Source organism: Pygocentrus nattereri, chromosome 19 (genome assembly GCF_015220715.1).
Source record: "Pygocentrus nattereri isolate fPygNat1 chromosome 19, fPygNat1.pri, whole genome shotgun sequence".
In the NCBI taxonomy this organism is placed as follows: Eukaryota; Metazoa; Chordata; class Actinopteri; order Characiformes; family Serrasalmidae; genus Pygocentrus; species Pygocentrus nattereri.
Genome location: NC_051229.1, coordinates 39,853,099 through 39,871,043, shown reverse-complemented (window position 1 = coordinate 39,871,043; position 17,945 = coordinate 39,853,099). Strand labels below are relative to the sequence as shown.

The window sequence follows — 17,945 nt, the reverse complement described above, 5'->3', positions numbered from 1 at the left end:
GGATTTTGGGTTGGAATCAGATCACAGCTCAGCTGTCTGTTACAGACCCAAATACAAGTGTAATATACACAGATGTCAAAACAAAGTGAAATAACTGATTTCTTCACACATTCCAACACTCAGCACCCCCCCTGCTCCAGTCTGACCTTCACAATGGCTCAGGTGAGGAAGATGAAGACGAGGAAGGCTACAGGGCCGAATGGCATCAGTGCCAGGCTCCTCAAGTCCTGCACAGATCAGCTGTGCGGGACAGTGGAGCACTTTTTTCAACACAAGCCTGAAGCTGGGGAGAGTACCACGACTGTGAAAAACATCTTGTGTGGTGCCATTGCCGAAAATGCAGCACCCAAAGGACCTCAGCAGCTACAGGCCGGTGGCACTGACGTCACACCTGATGAATACACTGGAGAGGCTGGTCCTTAGACAACTCCGCCCTATGGTGAGCTCATCCATGGACCCACTTCAGTTTGTCTACCAGCCTGGCATCGGGGTGAATGACGCCATCATCTACCTGCTGCATGGAGCCCTTTCTCACCTGGAGAAGCCTGGGGGCACTTTGCGAATCATGTTCTTTGATTTCTCCAGTGCTTTCAACACCATACAGCCTGGGCTCCGGAAGGACAAGCTGGAACAGGCAGGGATGGGCCATCACCTAACACACTGGATCCTGGACTACCTCACCAACCGTCCACAGTATGTGAGGACAAGGGGCTGTGTGTCTGACATGGTGGTCTGTAACACAGGGGCCCCACAGGGGACGGTGTTAGCACCGTTCTTCTTCACCCTGTACACTGCAGACTTCATGTACAACTCAGCGACCGTCGGCCGCATCACAAATGAGGACGACAGAGAGAACAGAGAACTGATTTAGGACTTTGTGGACTGGTGTCTGTGGAATCACCTACAGATCAATGCAGGGAAGACCAAAGAACTGGTGGTGGATTTCCACATGCGCACACATCCCCCTCCAGCAGTGAACATCCAGGGAATGGACATTGAAAGAGTGGACTCCTATAAGTACCTGGGTGTGCACCTTAACTGTAAACTGGACCGGTCAGACAACACAGCTGCACTTTACAGGAAAGGACAGAGCAGACTACCTGCTCAGGAGACTGAGGTCATTTGGAGTGCAGGGGCCACTCCTGAGGACCTTTTCTGACACAGTGGTGGCATCAGCCATCCTCTATGGACTGGTCTGCTGGGGCGGCAGCATCTCCACTGCAGACAGGAAGAAACTGGACAAACTGATCAGGAGGGCTGGCTCAGTCCTAGGGACTTCTCTAGACCCAGTGTAGGCGGTGGGAGAAAGGAGGATGCTGAACAAGCTAGCATCCATGCTGGAGAACGACTCCCACCCCATGCATGAGACTCTGGCAGCACTGGGCAGTTCCTTCAGTGACCGGCTCCTTCACCCCAAGTGTGTGAAGGAGCGCTATCACAGGTCCTTCCTTCCTGCTGCTGTGAGACTGTTCAACCAGCACTGCTCCCAGCGGACCACACACACACACACACACACACACACACACACATACAATACACACACACACACACAATATACACACATTCAGAATGCAAATATTTTTCATTGTGCAATATGTTCATAAGTTCAATACAGATCTTATGCAACTCTTATTTTATTATTATTCTTATTTTGTTGTAAATAGTCTAGAGATTTAAGTTTAATTATTTATAATGTTAATACTGTTTCCCGTTTCTATTACTGAGTGCCTTACTTCTTTTACTCTGCTTCTGCTTTAATACTGTGAATTTCCCCATGTATCTTATCTTATCACTATCTTATCTTGTCCTGAGAACCTTCTCCATCTCTGGCTTGCTAACTGTTTGCACCGCCTGCCTGTGGCTGCATCATCTCAAATAGATGATAATTATTTAGCCAACTGCAGTGAATTTATCTGTACATATTTTGGTTATAATTTGAAAACATGTTTCTTTGATTCTTAATTAATCTTTTCTCCCGCCCATGTTTTTACAATGTTAAAGTGACGTTATTAGCCCACTATGAACTACTGGCCCCCCAGAATCTGGCCTGCAGACCACTAGAGGGTGTTTTGTGGACCACAGGTTGAGAAACCCTGCACTAAACCATATGACCAACTGCAGAGTTGAATCAAGTATCAGCTTGAACAGTGAAACCACCAAACTGTAGAGGAATAAGACCTTCTGGAACCAGGACTGGAGCTCTTGTGTAAAGCTAACAACACAGTTAAGGCTAACACTGTAGTCTGGTCTGAATGATGCCGCCTTGCCTTGCAGGAGGCTGAGCAGAACGGCGCCAGGTCGAGGATGAGGGGGAAATCCACATGCCGGTTCACCTTCCTCAAATTCATCCCAGCCTGCAATCACACAGAGATGGTCATGTCAGGTTTTAGTTTGTCAGTTGACCAGTATGAGAACTTTATTGCCAACTTTAATGAGCTAAAATAATCAAAAGAAATGTCAAAAAAACCTGATAAGGGTGTGACTGTCAGTTTGCAAATGGATTAAACTCATAGAAAAGAAATAAACTGTAGCTAAGATCAAATACCAAATTCAACACAAGGCACACATAAATCATCTTAAGAGAAAATTCTACTAATCTGCACAACTCAATCTTAAACATATGAAAAAGAAAAAAAGACATCTATTGTAAATTGCATTCAGAACTGTTCACAGTAGTGGTGATAGGAACCAGACATCCACCCTTAAAAGCTCTTTCACAGAAAGTTATTACATGAAATGGTTAAGTATGTGCTGTCTGACAGTTTTGGCATAAACTGTACTTGTTTATAACTACAAGCAGGGCCTTGTGAGGCAAAACGATATCCAATGAAAATGCATTTTTTTGGATTTACTTTTTTACCTTTACATATTTATATATATACCTGGTGGAAGCGTTTGAGGTGCAGAGTGACCACTGGGGGCAGCACTGAGATTAGCATCTGTTTTCGAGCGCTTGTGTAAACCTTCTCTGTCTTCTTATCTGCAAAAGCAAAAAATAAATAATTTGTTTTAATTCTTGTCATCTTGATGCATATGAGCTGTGTTTGTTATGATCAGGATAAAAACATATGTTGTTATTATGTAAATCACTAATGCATGAAATTAAGGAATGTTGTTTTGGGTTGCAACTAAAAACTCATTCACAGATCACTTCCCAGAGAGTGGAAAATTGCTTTTAGAAATGAATATGCTGCAGATGCAGAGACGCAATTAAACTGTTCTCCAACAGTTCTACTATAATTATTCTATAGTAAAACTACATGAGAGCCTATTCATGCTGAGCTCTATGGAACCCTACGGAAGGTTACTCTATGCCCTCTGGAATCTTATGAGATGTAACTCTACGCCCTCTGGAATCCTATGGGAGGTAACTCTACGTCCTCTGGAATCCTATGGGAGGTAACTCTACGCCCTCTGCAATGCTATGGGAGGTAACTCTATGCCCTCTGCAATGCTATGGGAGGTAACTCTATGCCCTCTGCAATGCTATGGGAGGTAACTCTATGCCCTCTGGAATCCTACTCTATGCTTTTTGTGAGACAGAATAAAAGTCTGCATATCTGTTTTCACCGTACCTGCTGCTCCGCTCTTCCTGAGCTGCCTGTGTCTGCGCTCTGTGCAGTTTTCACACAGCAGCTTGTTGTTTCCCATCAGTAGCTCAACGGAAGTAAACTGGTGCAGGCAGGACTGGACCGAGCATTCTTTGGATGCGGGTGTGTAGCTGTGGGACAGGGCCTGGAATGCCCCCTGGTGGCTTACACGCTCCTTTTCTCTGTCAGCTGGTGTTTCTGTCCCATGGTTTAGGGGCAAAGAGTCAAGAGGGGTGTGGACCAGGCCCAGTTTGGACACTGCACTGACCAGCTGCTCAACAGCACCACCCTGCTGGCTGCGCACAGAATTATGGGTGGAGGAAGAGGTGGGACTTTGTTTGAAGAACGGGACAGGGCTATGTGAAGAAGTATTGGCAGATGAGGAGGCTTTACTTCCTGTGCTGCTCTGGCCAATTCCCATAGGAACTCTTGGTGAGCATTCCGATTCGGATGCTTCGCTGTCTGCGTCGTTGCTGCTGTCTTGAGGAGACGAGTTTTTCTCGCTTGCATCCGATTGGCTGGCAGCTGTGTCGACCTGGCAACTGGCTAAGCCACGTCCAACCAGACAGGTGTCTTCTTCCTGTTTCTGAGGGGATTCTGGACCTCTCTCATCGTGACATGTTGACGACCTGCGACCCTGCAGTTTCTGGCCACACAGTTAAAAATAAACACATAAGAAGACAATATAATATAGAAATGACGGAAATCAAACATTTCACAATAATCACAAATACTTTTAGCGCAACAAAGCTGTTGTTTTTTAAGCTTTATCTTTTAACCTGTAGACATATAATACATTATTACTACTATGTTCTTCAAATGTAAGAACAAATGCTTCCATATATAACATGTTAACGGGTTATCACAATAAATGTATGCCACTTTTTTAAAAGCCATTAATAAAATTTCTAAATCTAACCATTCTAATCTAAATCCAACCGAATCTAACCATCACTACACCTTTAAATCATCATGATGATGATCCCCATGGGCAATCCACACCACGTCCACACCTCAAACAGACTCACACTGAACTTACTGCACCTTCAATCTAGCAGCCTTGAACATCTTCTACCATGTCTTATATAATCTCTAATATCTATCTCCTGTGGATTCTGCATCTCATTTATCTACCTTAGACTCACTAATTGCATTTATGTAATAAACTGCTCACATCATAGGTTTTATTATACATAAACTGTACATTGGTAATGGTGCAATGCTGGTGTATATTCATGTGTATAGTATAGAGTGTATAGAGTGCATTAACGTGTATATTAGAATGTGTAGGTTTCTATACCGTTTCATTTATTTTTGTATTTAAACACTACAAGGGCACCACACACCAAATATTTTCTCTCATCTTCACACCTGTGTAAATGTGATGTGGCGATAAACTTCATTTGACTTGATCAAACCATCCATAGTTCCACTCTAATGTTTAGCCATTCACACACGCAACTGTCTCGTGTTCAAATACGGCTTTTGAACGACAGGTTGCACTGATGGATCTCCTGATAATGAAACCAAAGTTATTTCTAGCCTCTGCAAAAGCTGTGAATTTATCACTAAAGTACCACTGACACGATCACCACACAGCAGTGATGCAACAATATCACTAATTAGGAGGACTAAACTGGACAGAGCTCAAACCTCATAAACAAACAGAAGTAATAAAGCAGAAAAGGTATGGTTCCCTAAAAACAAGACATAACGCAGAAGTTCGAGAGCGAGAGGCTACAGATTTGCTCACACACGTCTGCAATTTTCAAACATTTCTGTTGTTGCTGTTAAAAAGAGGTGCGGACTGTTGTGCTCATTGGCAATTTGCACTCATCTAAACCCAAATAATTCATTTTTATTTTTATTTACGTCATAAAAAATAAGACTGTATTTCTTATCAGGCAATATGTGTGCCTTCTAAGGATTTCTACTAGTAATCACATGGAGGAAAAAAGCGGCAGCCATGATCTCAGAGTTAACAGACTGAAACGTGTGGGATCAGCTGTCGTCTTATATCTTGACCAGTGTGGCCGGCTTACCTGCCCACTGGGCCTCCTGCTGTTTTTATTAGCCTGAGGATGAGGTGCTGACGGCTCGTCGCCATGACAGCCAAGAGCTTCCTGATCCCGCCCAGTTCTGCCCAGTCGGCCTGGGTTTGTAGGTTTGGATATCTGCATGAGAAAAAAGAGCAACAGAAAAAAAGATATTTATGAACATATTAAGTAATTATGATATATAAAATAACTAAAATAATAGTGATGCACAACTATCATGCTGGTACTGGCAGAAAGAATTATTGACATCGCTCTCATTTTTATTCATTCATGTCTGATGTTGAAATGATAAAGCGACCACAGTTTTTAAAAAGGTGCTTATTATTATTACTATTATTATTATTATTATTTCCCAGCATCAGCAAATATACTATATGGACAAAAGTATGTGGACACTCCTAATTACTCCTAATCACACCCTCCTAATTATTGACTTCGGGTGTTTTAACCACACCCACTGCTAGAGTATAAAATTACAAATGCTCTTCTGGATGAATGAGCACAAATACCCACAGACTCTTGTAGAAAGCTGATACAGGTGTGATAGTCATGTGTTTACATACTTTTGGGGGCAGCAGTGGGCTGGAGGTTAGGGAGTGACTCTTATAAGTCGTTAAAGTGGCCGATTTGATTATTAATTCAAATAGTTTTGTTCTGTAAATTTTCATTGTTTTCCAGTAACAACATAAAGAAAAAAAAACACAAAGATATTCTCAACTGGACACTTTCAGTAAATAAAAGTAAATTAAGAGTAAAATGAGAGTAAATTCTAAAGGGCTAAGTGGACACATCACTGTAATCCAGGGGAATAAATCCAGTGAACGCCATCATCCAAATGAAGAGTCAGACTGACTTTAGAGCAGAGCCGTTCAGAGTTAGCAGAGAAAGGGGGCATTTTATTCTTCCGCTAGAGGTTACGCTACATATACTGTTCTGAGCTCAATGCTGTAACAGACACACCAGATGTTAAAAGACTGTAATGGACAGCAGGATGAGGTTAAAAGAAAACATGCTGGCTCACCCGCTCCTCAATTATGGGTAAAGAGATGTCGATGAAGGCCTCCTTCACTGTAGAAATCTGAGAGAGGACACACACACACACACACACACACTTTACCACATCTATAGTTTACTTTGTGTTACAGTAATGATATTGTTGACTATTTACTGAAGATTCACCTAAACACACCCAAAATATATACAATAATATACACACATATAAACATCTTCAGAAACACCTACATGTTCACATTCTTCACACATTATGGTGTTCGTCAGCTCGCCAACAAAGATTTGATCCACAAAGTTCATCTTCACCCCCTCCTTTCCGTACGCTGTGAGAAGGAAAACACACAAGTAAACACAAGTAAACACCAACATGAGAATCAAACTCGAATCCCTGAAAACAGTTATACTAAATGTATGTACACTCACCAGCCACATTATTAGGTACAGTAAAAACTGTGCTACAAAAGGCTGGACCCCCTTTTGCCTTCAGAACTGCTTTAATTCTTCATGTCACACTTTCCAAGGTGTTGGAAACGTTCCTCAGAGATTCTGGTTGGTTATTTGAGTTCCTGCTGCCTTTCTATCATCTGGAACCAGTCTGCCCATTCTCCTCTGACCTCTCACATCAACAAGGCATTTTCGTCCACACAACTGACCGCTCACTGGATATTTTCTCTTTTTCGGACCGTTCTCTGTAAACCCTAGAGATGGTTGAGCGTGAAAATCCCAGCAGATCAGCAGTTTCTGAAATACTCAGACCAGCCCGTCTGGCACCAACAACCACGCCACGTTCAAAGCCCCTTAAATCCCCTTTCTTCCCCGTTCTGATGCTCGGTCTGCACTTCAGCAAGTCGTCTTGTCCACCTCTACATGCCTAAATGCAGTGAGCTGCAGCCGTGTGATTGGCTGATCAGCTATTTGTGTTAAGCAACTGTACCTAATAAAGTGGCTGGTGAGTGTGTATTGTATGTATGTTTGTGTATACACACACACACACACACACACACACACACACACACACACACACACATTCACACTCACTGCCCCCTGCTCTAAAATGCTAGGGTTGGAGCTAAAATAAGATCCTGCCCACAAACTAAAACTGCATTTTGCTAGTGACAAACTTTGTATTTGTTTTAAAAATCTAAAGTTTGAACACCTCTAGATGATACATATGTTATGTTCTACGTGAAAATTAGTGAACACACCCACTACAGTAAACATACATAAATCAGACCCTTTCATGCACAATTTCTATGTATTTAGTTATAATACTGTTTATATAAATAATTAATATTTAGCTATATTCATTATTTACCACTTGTAGCTCATTTAAAGATAAGGAAACGTTCAATTCGTATCACATTTGTGTTGGTAAGTATGGAAGGAGATATCCTTCATCAATTTACATCCCCACATCTTCAAATTTATCTGATGGTACTTTTGTTATTTTTTCACATTACAAAGATGCCTAATAGGTTAGAGGGGCTTGAATTATTTTGATTGCAGCTGTAAACACAATAACTGTAAAAGTTTCCAAATGCCAGTCTTAAAAATCCATCAGAACCTGCTGAGAAACTTCCCATCCTATCAAAGCAAGTGAATAAAAATGGGTTGCTGCCACTAGATGGCAATATTGCTCTAAGTGACAAACAAAAAATATAAGCCGTGAATATGTCTGTACTGTACATTGTGTGAGTGAGTGTGTGTGTGTGTGAGATACAGCTTCACTACCTTTCACCTGTCGTTTGGTTTCCTCGTCGGCCGTCTTCTCAGTGGGGTTATTGAAAGCTTTCAGGATGGCTGCTTTGATTCGCTGTCAATTTAAAGACCAGAAATAAAATAACATCAAGCAGAAGAGAATCTCATTACTGACATAATAAAGGGGAAAAAATTACAACCACTTCATCACTACCTCACATCCCATATCCATGACGACATTTAATGTATATGGCGGTTAGTTCATTATTTTAATTATTGAAGATTTTAACACACTTGAAATGTCTGGTTTAAATATCTAAACACCTACAGCCTTGAAACTGTAGGTAGAAACTGTTAGAGATAAAATGACCATGCCTCGCCTTTTAGTTTGTAATATCAGTTTCAATCAAATTGTTTTAACAGACCTGAAATTAGAGGAAACACGGGCGATACAGGACGGCTAAAAATAAGATTAAAAGATGGGGACTGGGCAGTATCTGATTTTATATTTTGCATATCGTCGCTGTCCAGAGAAAAAAAGCATCTCCAAATGGTAAGTTTATGATGTAAGTTGATGTAAAAAGATTTTATGGCAAGCAGTTTTGGAGCAGCTATATTGATCTGTTCTTCATGAAAATTTTCACAAAAATATAAACAATTTCTGCATTTAAATGATGCATTATCATATTTATTTATGACTTTAGACTTCATTTTTAAAGAAAAATAGAAAAATGGTCATGCTATACTATTCATACGGACCACACTGCCCTGCATTGTACTGCGCTCTATTGTACCACAGGAGCTGCACATCGTGTTGTGAGAAGTGTGTTGAACTTGTTTGGCCTTGTTTGTTACTCTCGCCATGAGCTTCCGTACACTTGGCATCTGAATGCAGAAGTGCAAACAGGTGTGCTTTTCCATGCCATGTGCTATAGAAGCAGTGTGTGTGTGTGTGTGTGTGTGTGTGGTGTTGGGGGCGGGGGAAGACAGTCTCTTTTGTATATATGAACATGCCTATGTGAGTTTACTTACATAGATGTAAAATCAATTACATTCAATTTGTTCATAGCAGAGTTTCTCCAGCAGGCTTTGTCCTAAAGTAGCTTATAATGAAATGGGGGGTTAGGGGTTCTTTAGCCTCCCTAATTAGCACCGCTGAGGGTAACAAGAAAAACACTCCAAGGTCATAAGGAAGAAACAGAGGAACTAGGACTCAAAAGGTGAACAACCCACTCAGAAACGGGTTCGAATTTCTGTGCATTAAAAGCAAAACTGGGATTACACTGCGATAGTCTGAGTCTGCGAAAGTCTGAGATCATATTTATTCTTATTGTTTTAGGGTACTAGTTCTTTATTTTTCTTTATTTAAATTAAATTACATTTAATTTATTTATATCATTAACTCATTTAACATCAAAACAACTGCTAAAAAAAAAAGAACCCCCCCCCCCCCCCGATAAATAAATACCTTCCAGAAAAATACACAGAAACCTCAACAATGAAATAGAAAGTCTTTCAGTGTCTTTCCCTTCATTCCAGCTTCCACTTTTTTCAGGAGCTCTCAGGAGAACACACACGCCTCCAAAGCTCAGTCTGAGAAGCTGGTTGATGATTTTCTGAAGTGATCAAACCCATTCAGTGGTGCTGAGGTCTGGACTCTGGGGTGGTCAGTCCATCGTCCAGCTTCTTTGTTTGGTGTGTCCGTCTCCTTTTCTCAGTGAGGTTCTTCTTGATCAGCTACACGTCCTTTCAGACCCACAACGCTGAGTGGTCTTCTCACAGTGGAAGGATGGACAGAAACACCTGTGGATGTTTTCAGATCTGAATTCCATGCTCCATATTTCTCAACTTATTTATTTATTTAATAAATCAACCATAGTTTTGGAAATTAAACATCTACTGGGGGAAGGAAAAAAAAAAGATAAGAAGAAAAAGAATTTAACGGCCATCTTGACTGAAAGCTAAATAAATGCAGGACCGATTTTGCACACTGTAAATAAAAATGCACAGAATGATTAAAGACTACACACTTCTGACTACAATCATTTACTTTTGTTGCATTTCATGAACGATTACACAACTTATTTGCACAGCGCCACCTAGTGATCATGTTACACAGGCTGACATCCTGGTAATTAGGATATAATGCTTCTCCTTTTCACAACCTCTCTTACATCATTAGAACATGGCAGCTGCGTGTTACATCACGTGCACATTTGATGAACGAACTAGTAAAAATGATTCAAAATCAATAGGTGTGTGCACCAGGTGAAAAACCTTCCACTATTTTGGAGATTCTTGTTTTCCCTTAAACAGCAATGAGATGGGCTACAGATGCCCTAATGTGGACCTGACTATAAAGCACATCAGGGATGTATACATGCTCGTATCAGTAGGTGTGTGAGGTTAATGGGAGGTGACGTGGTCAGTGAGTGTGTTGGCGAGTTAGCTGTGAGGAGACACAGCCACAGTAAAGCACCAATCAATAGATAATTGGTTGTGGTGGCGTTTGTCTGGGGGTTTTGACCAGTTTTGCTATTGTCCCGTCTCCATGCCATGGCTATTTAGGTCAAAAGCCTGGCTAATCCCTCTCCTTCACCCCAAAACCCCCTCTCAGAGAGGCACCCCACTGTGCCCCACACTAATTAATCACCAGTCCTACACACACACACTCCTCTGAGAGAGAGAGAGATAGAGAGACAGACAGAGAGAGAGAGAGAGAGAGAGAGAGAGAGAGAGAGAGAGAGAGAGAGAGAGAGAGAGACAGACAGACAGACAGACAGAGAGACAAAACAGAGAGAGAGAGTGAGAGAGAGAGAGAGAGAGAGAGAGAGAGAGAGAGAGAGAGAGAGAGAGAGAGAGAGAGAGAGAGATAGAGAGACAGACAGAGAGAGAAAGAGAAAGAGAGAGAGAGAGGGAGAGAGGGAGAGAGAGAGATAGAGACAGAGAGAGACAGACAGAGAGAGAAAGAGAAAGAGAGAGAGAGAGGGAGAGAGGGAGAGAGAGAGATAGAGACAGAGAGAGACAGAGAGAGAGAGAGAGAGAGAGAGAGAGAGAGACAGAGAGAGAGAGAGAGAGAGAGAGAGACAGAGAGAGAGACAGAGAGAGACAGAGAGAGAGAGAGAGAGAGAGAGAGAGAGAGACAGAGACAGAGAGAGAGAGAGAGAGAGAGAGAGAGAGAGAGAGACAGAGAGAGAGAGAGAGAGAGAGAGAGAGAGACAGAGAGAGAGAGAGAGACAGAGAGAGAGAGAGAGAGAGAGAGAGAGAGACAGAGAGAGAGAGAGAGAGAGAGAGAGAGAGAGAGAGAGAGAGAGAGACAGAGAGAGAGAGAGAGAGAGAGAGAGACAGAGAGAGAGAGAGAGAGACAGAGAGAGACAGAGAGAGAGAGAGAGAGAGAGAGAGAGAGAGAGAGAGAGAGAGAGAGAGAATGGGATCCTCTCTTAAGCATCCAGCCCTACATGCAAGTCCCTGCTCAGACCAGATCATTACCCAACAAGGATGAATGGTCATAATTACCAATTAGCATATTTTCACTGCTCAGCTAATAAACGCTGATCTTGGGGGTGTTGCTGTTTTGCGTCAGGTTAGCTCAAGGGCTTTCGGTTCACGCACACCTGAGAGTGGAACCCATGGAGAGATAAGTGCATAACTTAATTTCTGAATAATTACATTGTTAAGACGTCAACCAGTTCAATCAGAGTGGTTTTCAGCGAAACCTGCTGCTCTCCAGAGTCAGAACTGTTCACAGTGGGTGTGATAGGAACCAGATGTCCAAAGCATTTAGCCTGTTAAAGCTCTCTCACAGGGACTTAATACATGGAAATAAGACAGGAATACACTGCCTGATGCCTGAGATTTCATGTTAAGATCATTCTGAGATCATAATCTGGCTTTAAATATATTTCAGATACACGCAGAGCAGAGAGGTACATAATGGCGCCACTGTTATATTATAAAACTCAGAAGACGTGCAAGTTCACTGATCATTACAGTGTAAATAAAACTGCTATATTTCAGTTGTAAACACCATGACCCCTGGTTTCCATCACCACCGCTGCAAAGAAATCTCAAGTTGGAAAGTTTCTCAAATGGCTTCGCAATTTAATATTTGAATTATGCAGAGATTATGGGGAAAATACAAGTATAATTCCCCTTTAAACATCCATTACGAGCACAGTTGAGAGACATTTATTTCTTTATATTGAGAAAAAATCTGAACACACTGTCTCTGACATTTCAGGGATGTATATTGTCTTTTGAAAATAAAGAGAAAGTGAAATGGATTATCAACCATCAAAAAACAGGCATCAGTAAAATAGACACATTCACCTATTTAGATTCAAAGCCTGAGAGAATGGGACTCCTAACAACCACCTGGAAGAGCTGGTTGACACCAAAACTGCCCCATCAGATAAACAGCACTGAAAGCTTTGATCTCTGAGAGAGAGGAGAACATCAAGCTGCTTCAGATCTGAAAACATCCACAGGAGTTTCTGTCCATCCTTCCACTGTGAGAAGACCACTCAGCGCTGTGGGTCTGAAAGGACGTGTAGCTGATCAAGAAGAACCTCACTGAGAAAAGGAGACGGACACATCAAACAAAGAAGCTGAGCAATGGACTGACCACCCCAGAGTCCAGACCTCAGCACCACTGGCTGTGATCCTAAAAGAAAAAAAAACTAAAAGAAGGTTTAATGAAAAGAATGGAAGATGGAATGAAGGGAAAGAGAGACTCACTGAACACTGAAAACCTCAATATGATATTTCATGTCATTTTTCCTTTAAATTTATGTCCTTGTACTGTCGCTTTTTGGAATGGAAGAAGAATCACATTTAAAATGATGGTTCTTCAAGGGCTCTTTAGTAAAGAAAATGGATTGATATAGAACCATGAGCGCTCAAAGAAGAAATTGCATGATCAATTTGTTTTCATCATGAATTCGTTCTTCAGATTGAGAGAGAACGTGCTGCACTCTCAGTAATAAAGGTCCTAAATTGTCTCCGGGGCAGTTCCTCTCCTGTCACTGGGGGGCCCTCAGGGCTCCATCTCAGTGCCTTTAGTCAGAGAACATAACTGAACCATAATCCACTGAAATGATCTGTTCTGAGCTGTACTGACTCCACACACCCCGCCTCGCCTCGCCTCCAGGCTTTTACTCTACTGCTCTGTTTTAAAACATTCGGTTATGAAAAGGAACAAATACCAACTTTTCACCTGGAGAACCTGATTTAGGCTCCACAATCAGACCTTAGAACCACTGAATCTTGATGAACAGAAAATGTACCTGCACAGAACCTTCATTTCTAATAGTGTGTACATGGTTCTGCATAGCACCAAAAAGGGTTCCTTTATTTATTGTGTCAGGCCTGCTATAATAAACAAACCATTTTTAGTGCTATATAGAATCTTTTTCAGAAAGCATATACAGAGAACCGTAAATCTACAGTGCATTTTCCAAACCCTTCAATACACAAAAGGTTCTTTATAAGGAGAGCATTATTCAAAGAACCCTTGAAGAACCCTCATTTTTAAGTGTGATACTCTCTGATCTTCCCACAGTGCTGTACATTCTAATAGGATCTCGGAGAGAATGCAGGACGTTTCCTGCACACACAGGGTTATTATAGCGACTGTGAAGCTGCTCCGGTTCTCCACACCGAACACTTTCCCTCTCAGACCAGCAGCCTTAATGTAACTGTAAATACTGCACTGCTGCACTGAGTCTGGGACACATGCATGCATGAATGAACAAATGTGGTTAATGAGAGCATTTGTGTTCCCACTCACCCCCTCTCCCACTCCCACCCTGTGTGTGTGTGTGTGTGTGTGTGTGTGTGTGTGTGTGTGTGTGTGTGTGTGTGTGTGTGTGTGTGTGTGTGTGTATGTGACTCCCATTCAGCAGCTGTGTGTTTCCCAGGCTGCACAATGGGTCCTGCCCGCCGCGCCACTTGCAGGGTTTCTAAGTGCCACAACTGTGAGCATTCACAGGTCTGAGTGGGGTCCATCCCCTCTCCTCAGGCTCAGAGGGCCACTGGGCTACCGGGCAAGGCCACCACGTCCTGACCACATGCCTGTTCCGCTGGCAGGGGGTCTCCCCAAAACTCACTACTAAGATATGAACCTAATGAAAAGCCACAAAGTCAGTACAGAATGTTAGGGATGCACCGATACGGAATTTCTGGGCGTTGATAACGACAACTCATGGCTGATAATGATATTTACATATTTATAACATTACCATCGATTTTTATTCCTCTGCATCTTGCATGGGCTGAAGATTTCTTGAGGAGCGGACCAATAGAAAATGTTTCAAAATCACTCGGTCTAAAACTTAAATTAAGAAAGTGTTTTTTTTTCCCTTATTACATGTTTTTCTTTGGACAGCAACAATATATAAAAAGCAGTAAGTATAACAAACAGGTTAAGAATCTTTTATACAGTTATAGAAAACACGGAAACACACACAAAGCTCAGATTCCACACACTAATACAGTTTAACTAGTTAGATTGTAAGTTTATTAGACCACACTCTCAATGCCTGAAGGTTAATAATGACAGCCTTTGTAATGGCCTAAGGCCCGTTTAACCTATGACCACCCTGTGACCAGCCATAACAGCTGTAACTCCTGGGTCACACCTTAAAGGAAAGGAGGCGTATCAACTGATCTGCTCGCTACCAATGACCGACATTTCAACAGTCAACAGGTGAGTGAGGAAGCTCACATGGTGCATCACCGACCTTGGTTTAGCGCAAAATAGTGCCAGGAAATTACATACGCTATTATTTATGCTTTATTTATGAACACATGATGCTAAAAGCCTGATCATTTATGTTAAATAAACAAAACAACCTAGAGAGAATTATGTGGGTTATAAATAAATCACAGCAATCAGACAAGTGTAATGGGCATGTTTACATTTCTGTTCATTTTAAATTATTATTATATTTTAATGTAATCTATGCCTTCTAACAGCACTGTTAACTGCGCTCTTCAAAAAGCGAAAGCACAAAAAAAAACACCATTTTTGAGAGTGAATTTCAACAAATTTTCATAAATTCTGCATAACCCAGCTGTTAAGATGTAAACAGAGCGGTTCTGAGCGGTTTGGTGTGAAACGCTCTGTTCTAGATAAACTTACAGAGTCAGAGCTGCTCACAGTGGTGGTGATGGGAACCAGACGTCCCTCTAAAAGATCCTCACAGAAAGTTCCTACATGAACTGGTTCTGAATTCCCTGCCTGATGACTGAGACGCTGTATTATGAGTTTTGCTTTATGTTTTTGAGAATTTTAAAATCCATGCACAGTGAAGAGACACACGCAGGATGTTATGAGAAGTTCCCAAATAAAACTTCTTCCACTATTTTACTTTAACATCAAGATTAAATATAATAATTCAATTCTGCAGACATTTGAGGAATAAAGTGGGATTCCACTAATGCTTTTAAGGTCTTTAATGAAAATGCTGAGGCTGGACAGAGATCTCGACTGTTGCTGCAGAATTGGAGTGTTTTATGTTTAGTTTTAAAACTGTGTAAAGACCTGTGATGTAAGGTCAGGTTCAGCGTCTGGGGGAGAAGTCAAGCTTTCAGCTCTTGAAATACCAAATCTAACGTGTGTTCCTGGCCACTTCCATTTCCACCCCTGCTGTCTTCTCTCTAGTGAAAACACACTCACCTTGCTCTCCTCCACCCTGACCGAGTCCAGCAGGTAGTGCAGGAGCTCCTGACTGTCCTGCTGCTGGTAGCCCTTAAAGCGCGGAGCCCTGCGGAGAGGAGGACAGGGAATAAAGTCCTGCTCCACAAACAACACAGTAAACACTTCAATACAGCCCAAAAGAAGACAAGCCCCTCACTGTCACTCACACACACACACACACACACACACACACACACACCACATCTACAAGCACACAGCAGGAAGAATGTCCATTCTATGAGCTCAAGGCCTTTCCTCTGTTTCTGCATTCGGAAACCCTCCAGGTTTTAGTCCCTTACAGCGGCTATTATTCTACTGCTGACAGCTTTCTTTCAACCAGCTGAGGTCACACACACACACACACACACACACACACACATCTAGATTAAAGCAAGAATAAAAAAAAAAAACCTATTGAGTAGGATACTTACATTTCTGCCACCGCAGAGCACCAATACTAATCCTATCTAACACAACTACTCAATAGCTGCTTATAATAATCATACAGTTCTTTGTCTTCTAGCAAAGGCAGCATTTTAAGTCACAAATAAAACACTAAACATATGAATGAACAGCACTGGGACATATGAAATGTGGCCTGTGCAGACGTGTGCACTTTCCCGTCAGGATCAATAAAGTTCTGTCTGTCTGTCCATCTGGAACACAACCTTGTTTCTGCACTCTTTGTCCATTTTGTCAGACCACCACCACTTCTTGAAAAACCCAGTGTCGATGGCTGTCTAAGGCTTTAGACCAGAGGTCACTAATAGGCACACCACTGTCCGAGTCCGGATCCAGATCCGTGATTGAAAGAGACGAAACCTACAGTAAACATGCATTTGTGCAGTGAGCTGCAGCTCTAGCTGGTCGCGATTAATCAGACGCAGAAGAGCTGGAAGTTTGAACAGGACAGTCTTCTGCACAGCCCTGAGCTGCTCACAGTGGACGGTGCGTTGCCATGCTGGAGATAGTGGAGTCATGCCCCCTGCTTTTTAACTCCCCAGGAACTCTCTCCTTGGACTCTCCCCTGTCCACCTTGGGCCAGATGTTAGCCAGATGCTGCAGCCAGATGCTAGGCTGTGGCCAGAGCTGCAGAAACCTGTTGTGCAGCCCCAGCCGTGCAGGGCCAGCTGGTGTGGTGTTATCCACAGACGTTAGAATTAAAGAGAGGCCAGAAGTATGCTACACATTCCGGTTCCACATTTCAGTTCTCTGAGTCTCACTTAGTTTCTAAAGCTAAACAGTACCTAGTCACATAACCTAGACTGGGTGATGTCAAGGCGGAGCAGCTCAGCATGGCGACCACCACAGTCACCACATCATATTATAATTAAATCTTTAATGACGGTTTCCTTTTTCAAAGCCTTTAAATAAATTTTGACGTTGGATGCCTGTTAACTGTAAACATATATAACAAACACATATCTATTATTTTGGCCATGAGACTCACTGGCTTAGTGGTCGGGGTGAATCTGCTGCTGTTAAAGAAAATAAGCCACATCAACTTTAAGAAACCCCAAAAGGTGTGAGAGTAAATTCTTTACAATAATAGCAATACTTAAAATTACATCCTTGGGTTTAAGAGAGAAATATCTGAGCAGAACTCGGAATTTCTTCAGTAAAAGCTGTGTGTGTGTGTGTGTGTGTGTCTAAGTAATCGCACGGATGGTCAGGCAGTTTGGGTTGATGAATTCTGACTGTTTGACCGGCGCAGGGTGGCCAAGCATGGAGATGAAGCTCCTGCCACCTGCTTTAACACAGGCCACATTCCCTCCCTTCATCCCTCTGTCTTTCTATCCCTCAATCCCTTCCTCCTCCACTGTGTCTGTCCTCTCTCTCCCTAATAGAGCTCTGCCCAGGGGGCACTTCATTGGGGGTCAAACCGCAGCA

At 42.3% G+C, this 17,945-nt stretch overlaps 1 protein-coding gene across 4 annotated transcripts in view; it reads right to left on the bottom strand.

The window, feature by feature from the left end:
* The window catches only part of usp45 (ubiquitin specific peptidase 45), an 86,567-nt gene that overhangs the window by 8,538 nt on the left and 60,084 nt on the right, over nt 1–17,945 (bottom strand). For all 4 annotated transcript variants that reach the window (XM_037531089.1, XM_037531091.1, XM_037531090.1 and 1 more), the window contains exons 9-16: nt 16,035–16,122; nt 8,390–8,471; nt 6,890–6,981; nt 6,669–6,725; nt 5,633–5,764; nt 3,576–4,236; nt 2,883–2,980; nt 2,268–2,354 (exon numbers count right to left, since the gene is read on the bottom strand). In XM_037531089.1, the coding sequence (XP_037386986.1) occupies nt 2,268–2,354; nt 2,883–2,980; nt 3,576–4,236; nt 5,633–5,764; nt 6,669–6,725; nt 6,890–6,981; nt 8,390–8,471; nt 16,035–16,122 (1,297 nt within the window). The remainder of the gene's footprint in view (nt 1–2,267; nt 2,355–2,882; nt 2,981–3,575; nt 4,237–5,632; nt 5,765–6,668; nt 6,726–6,889; nt 6,982–8,389; nt 8,472–16,034; nt 16,123–17,945) is intronic.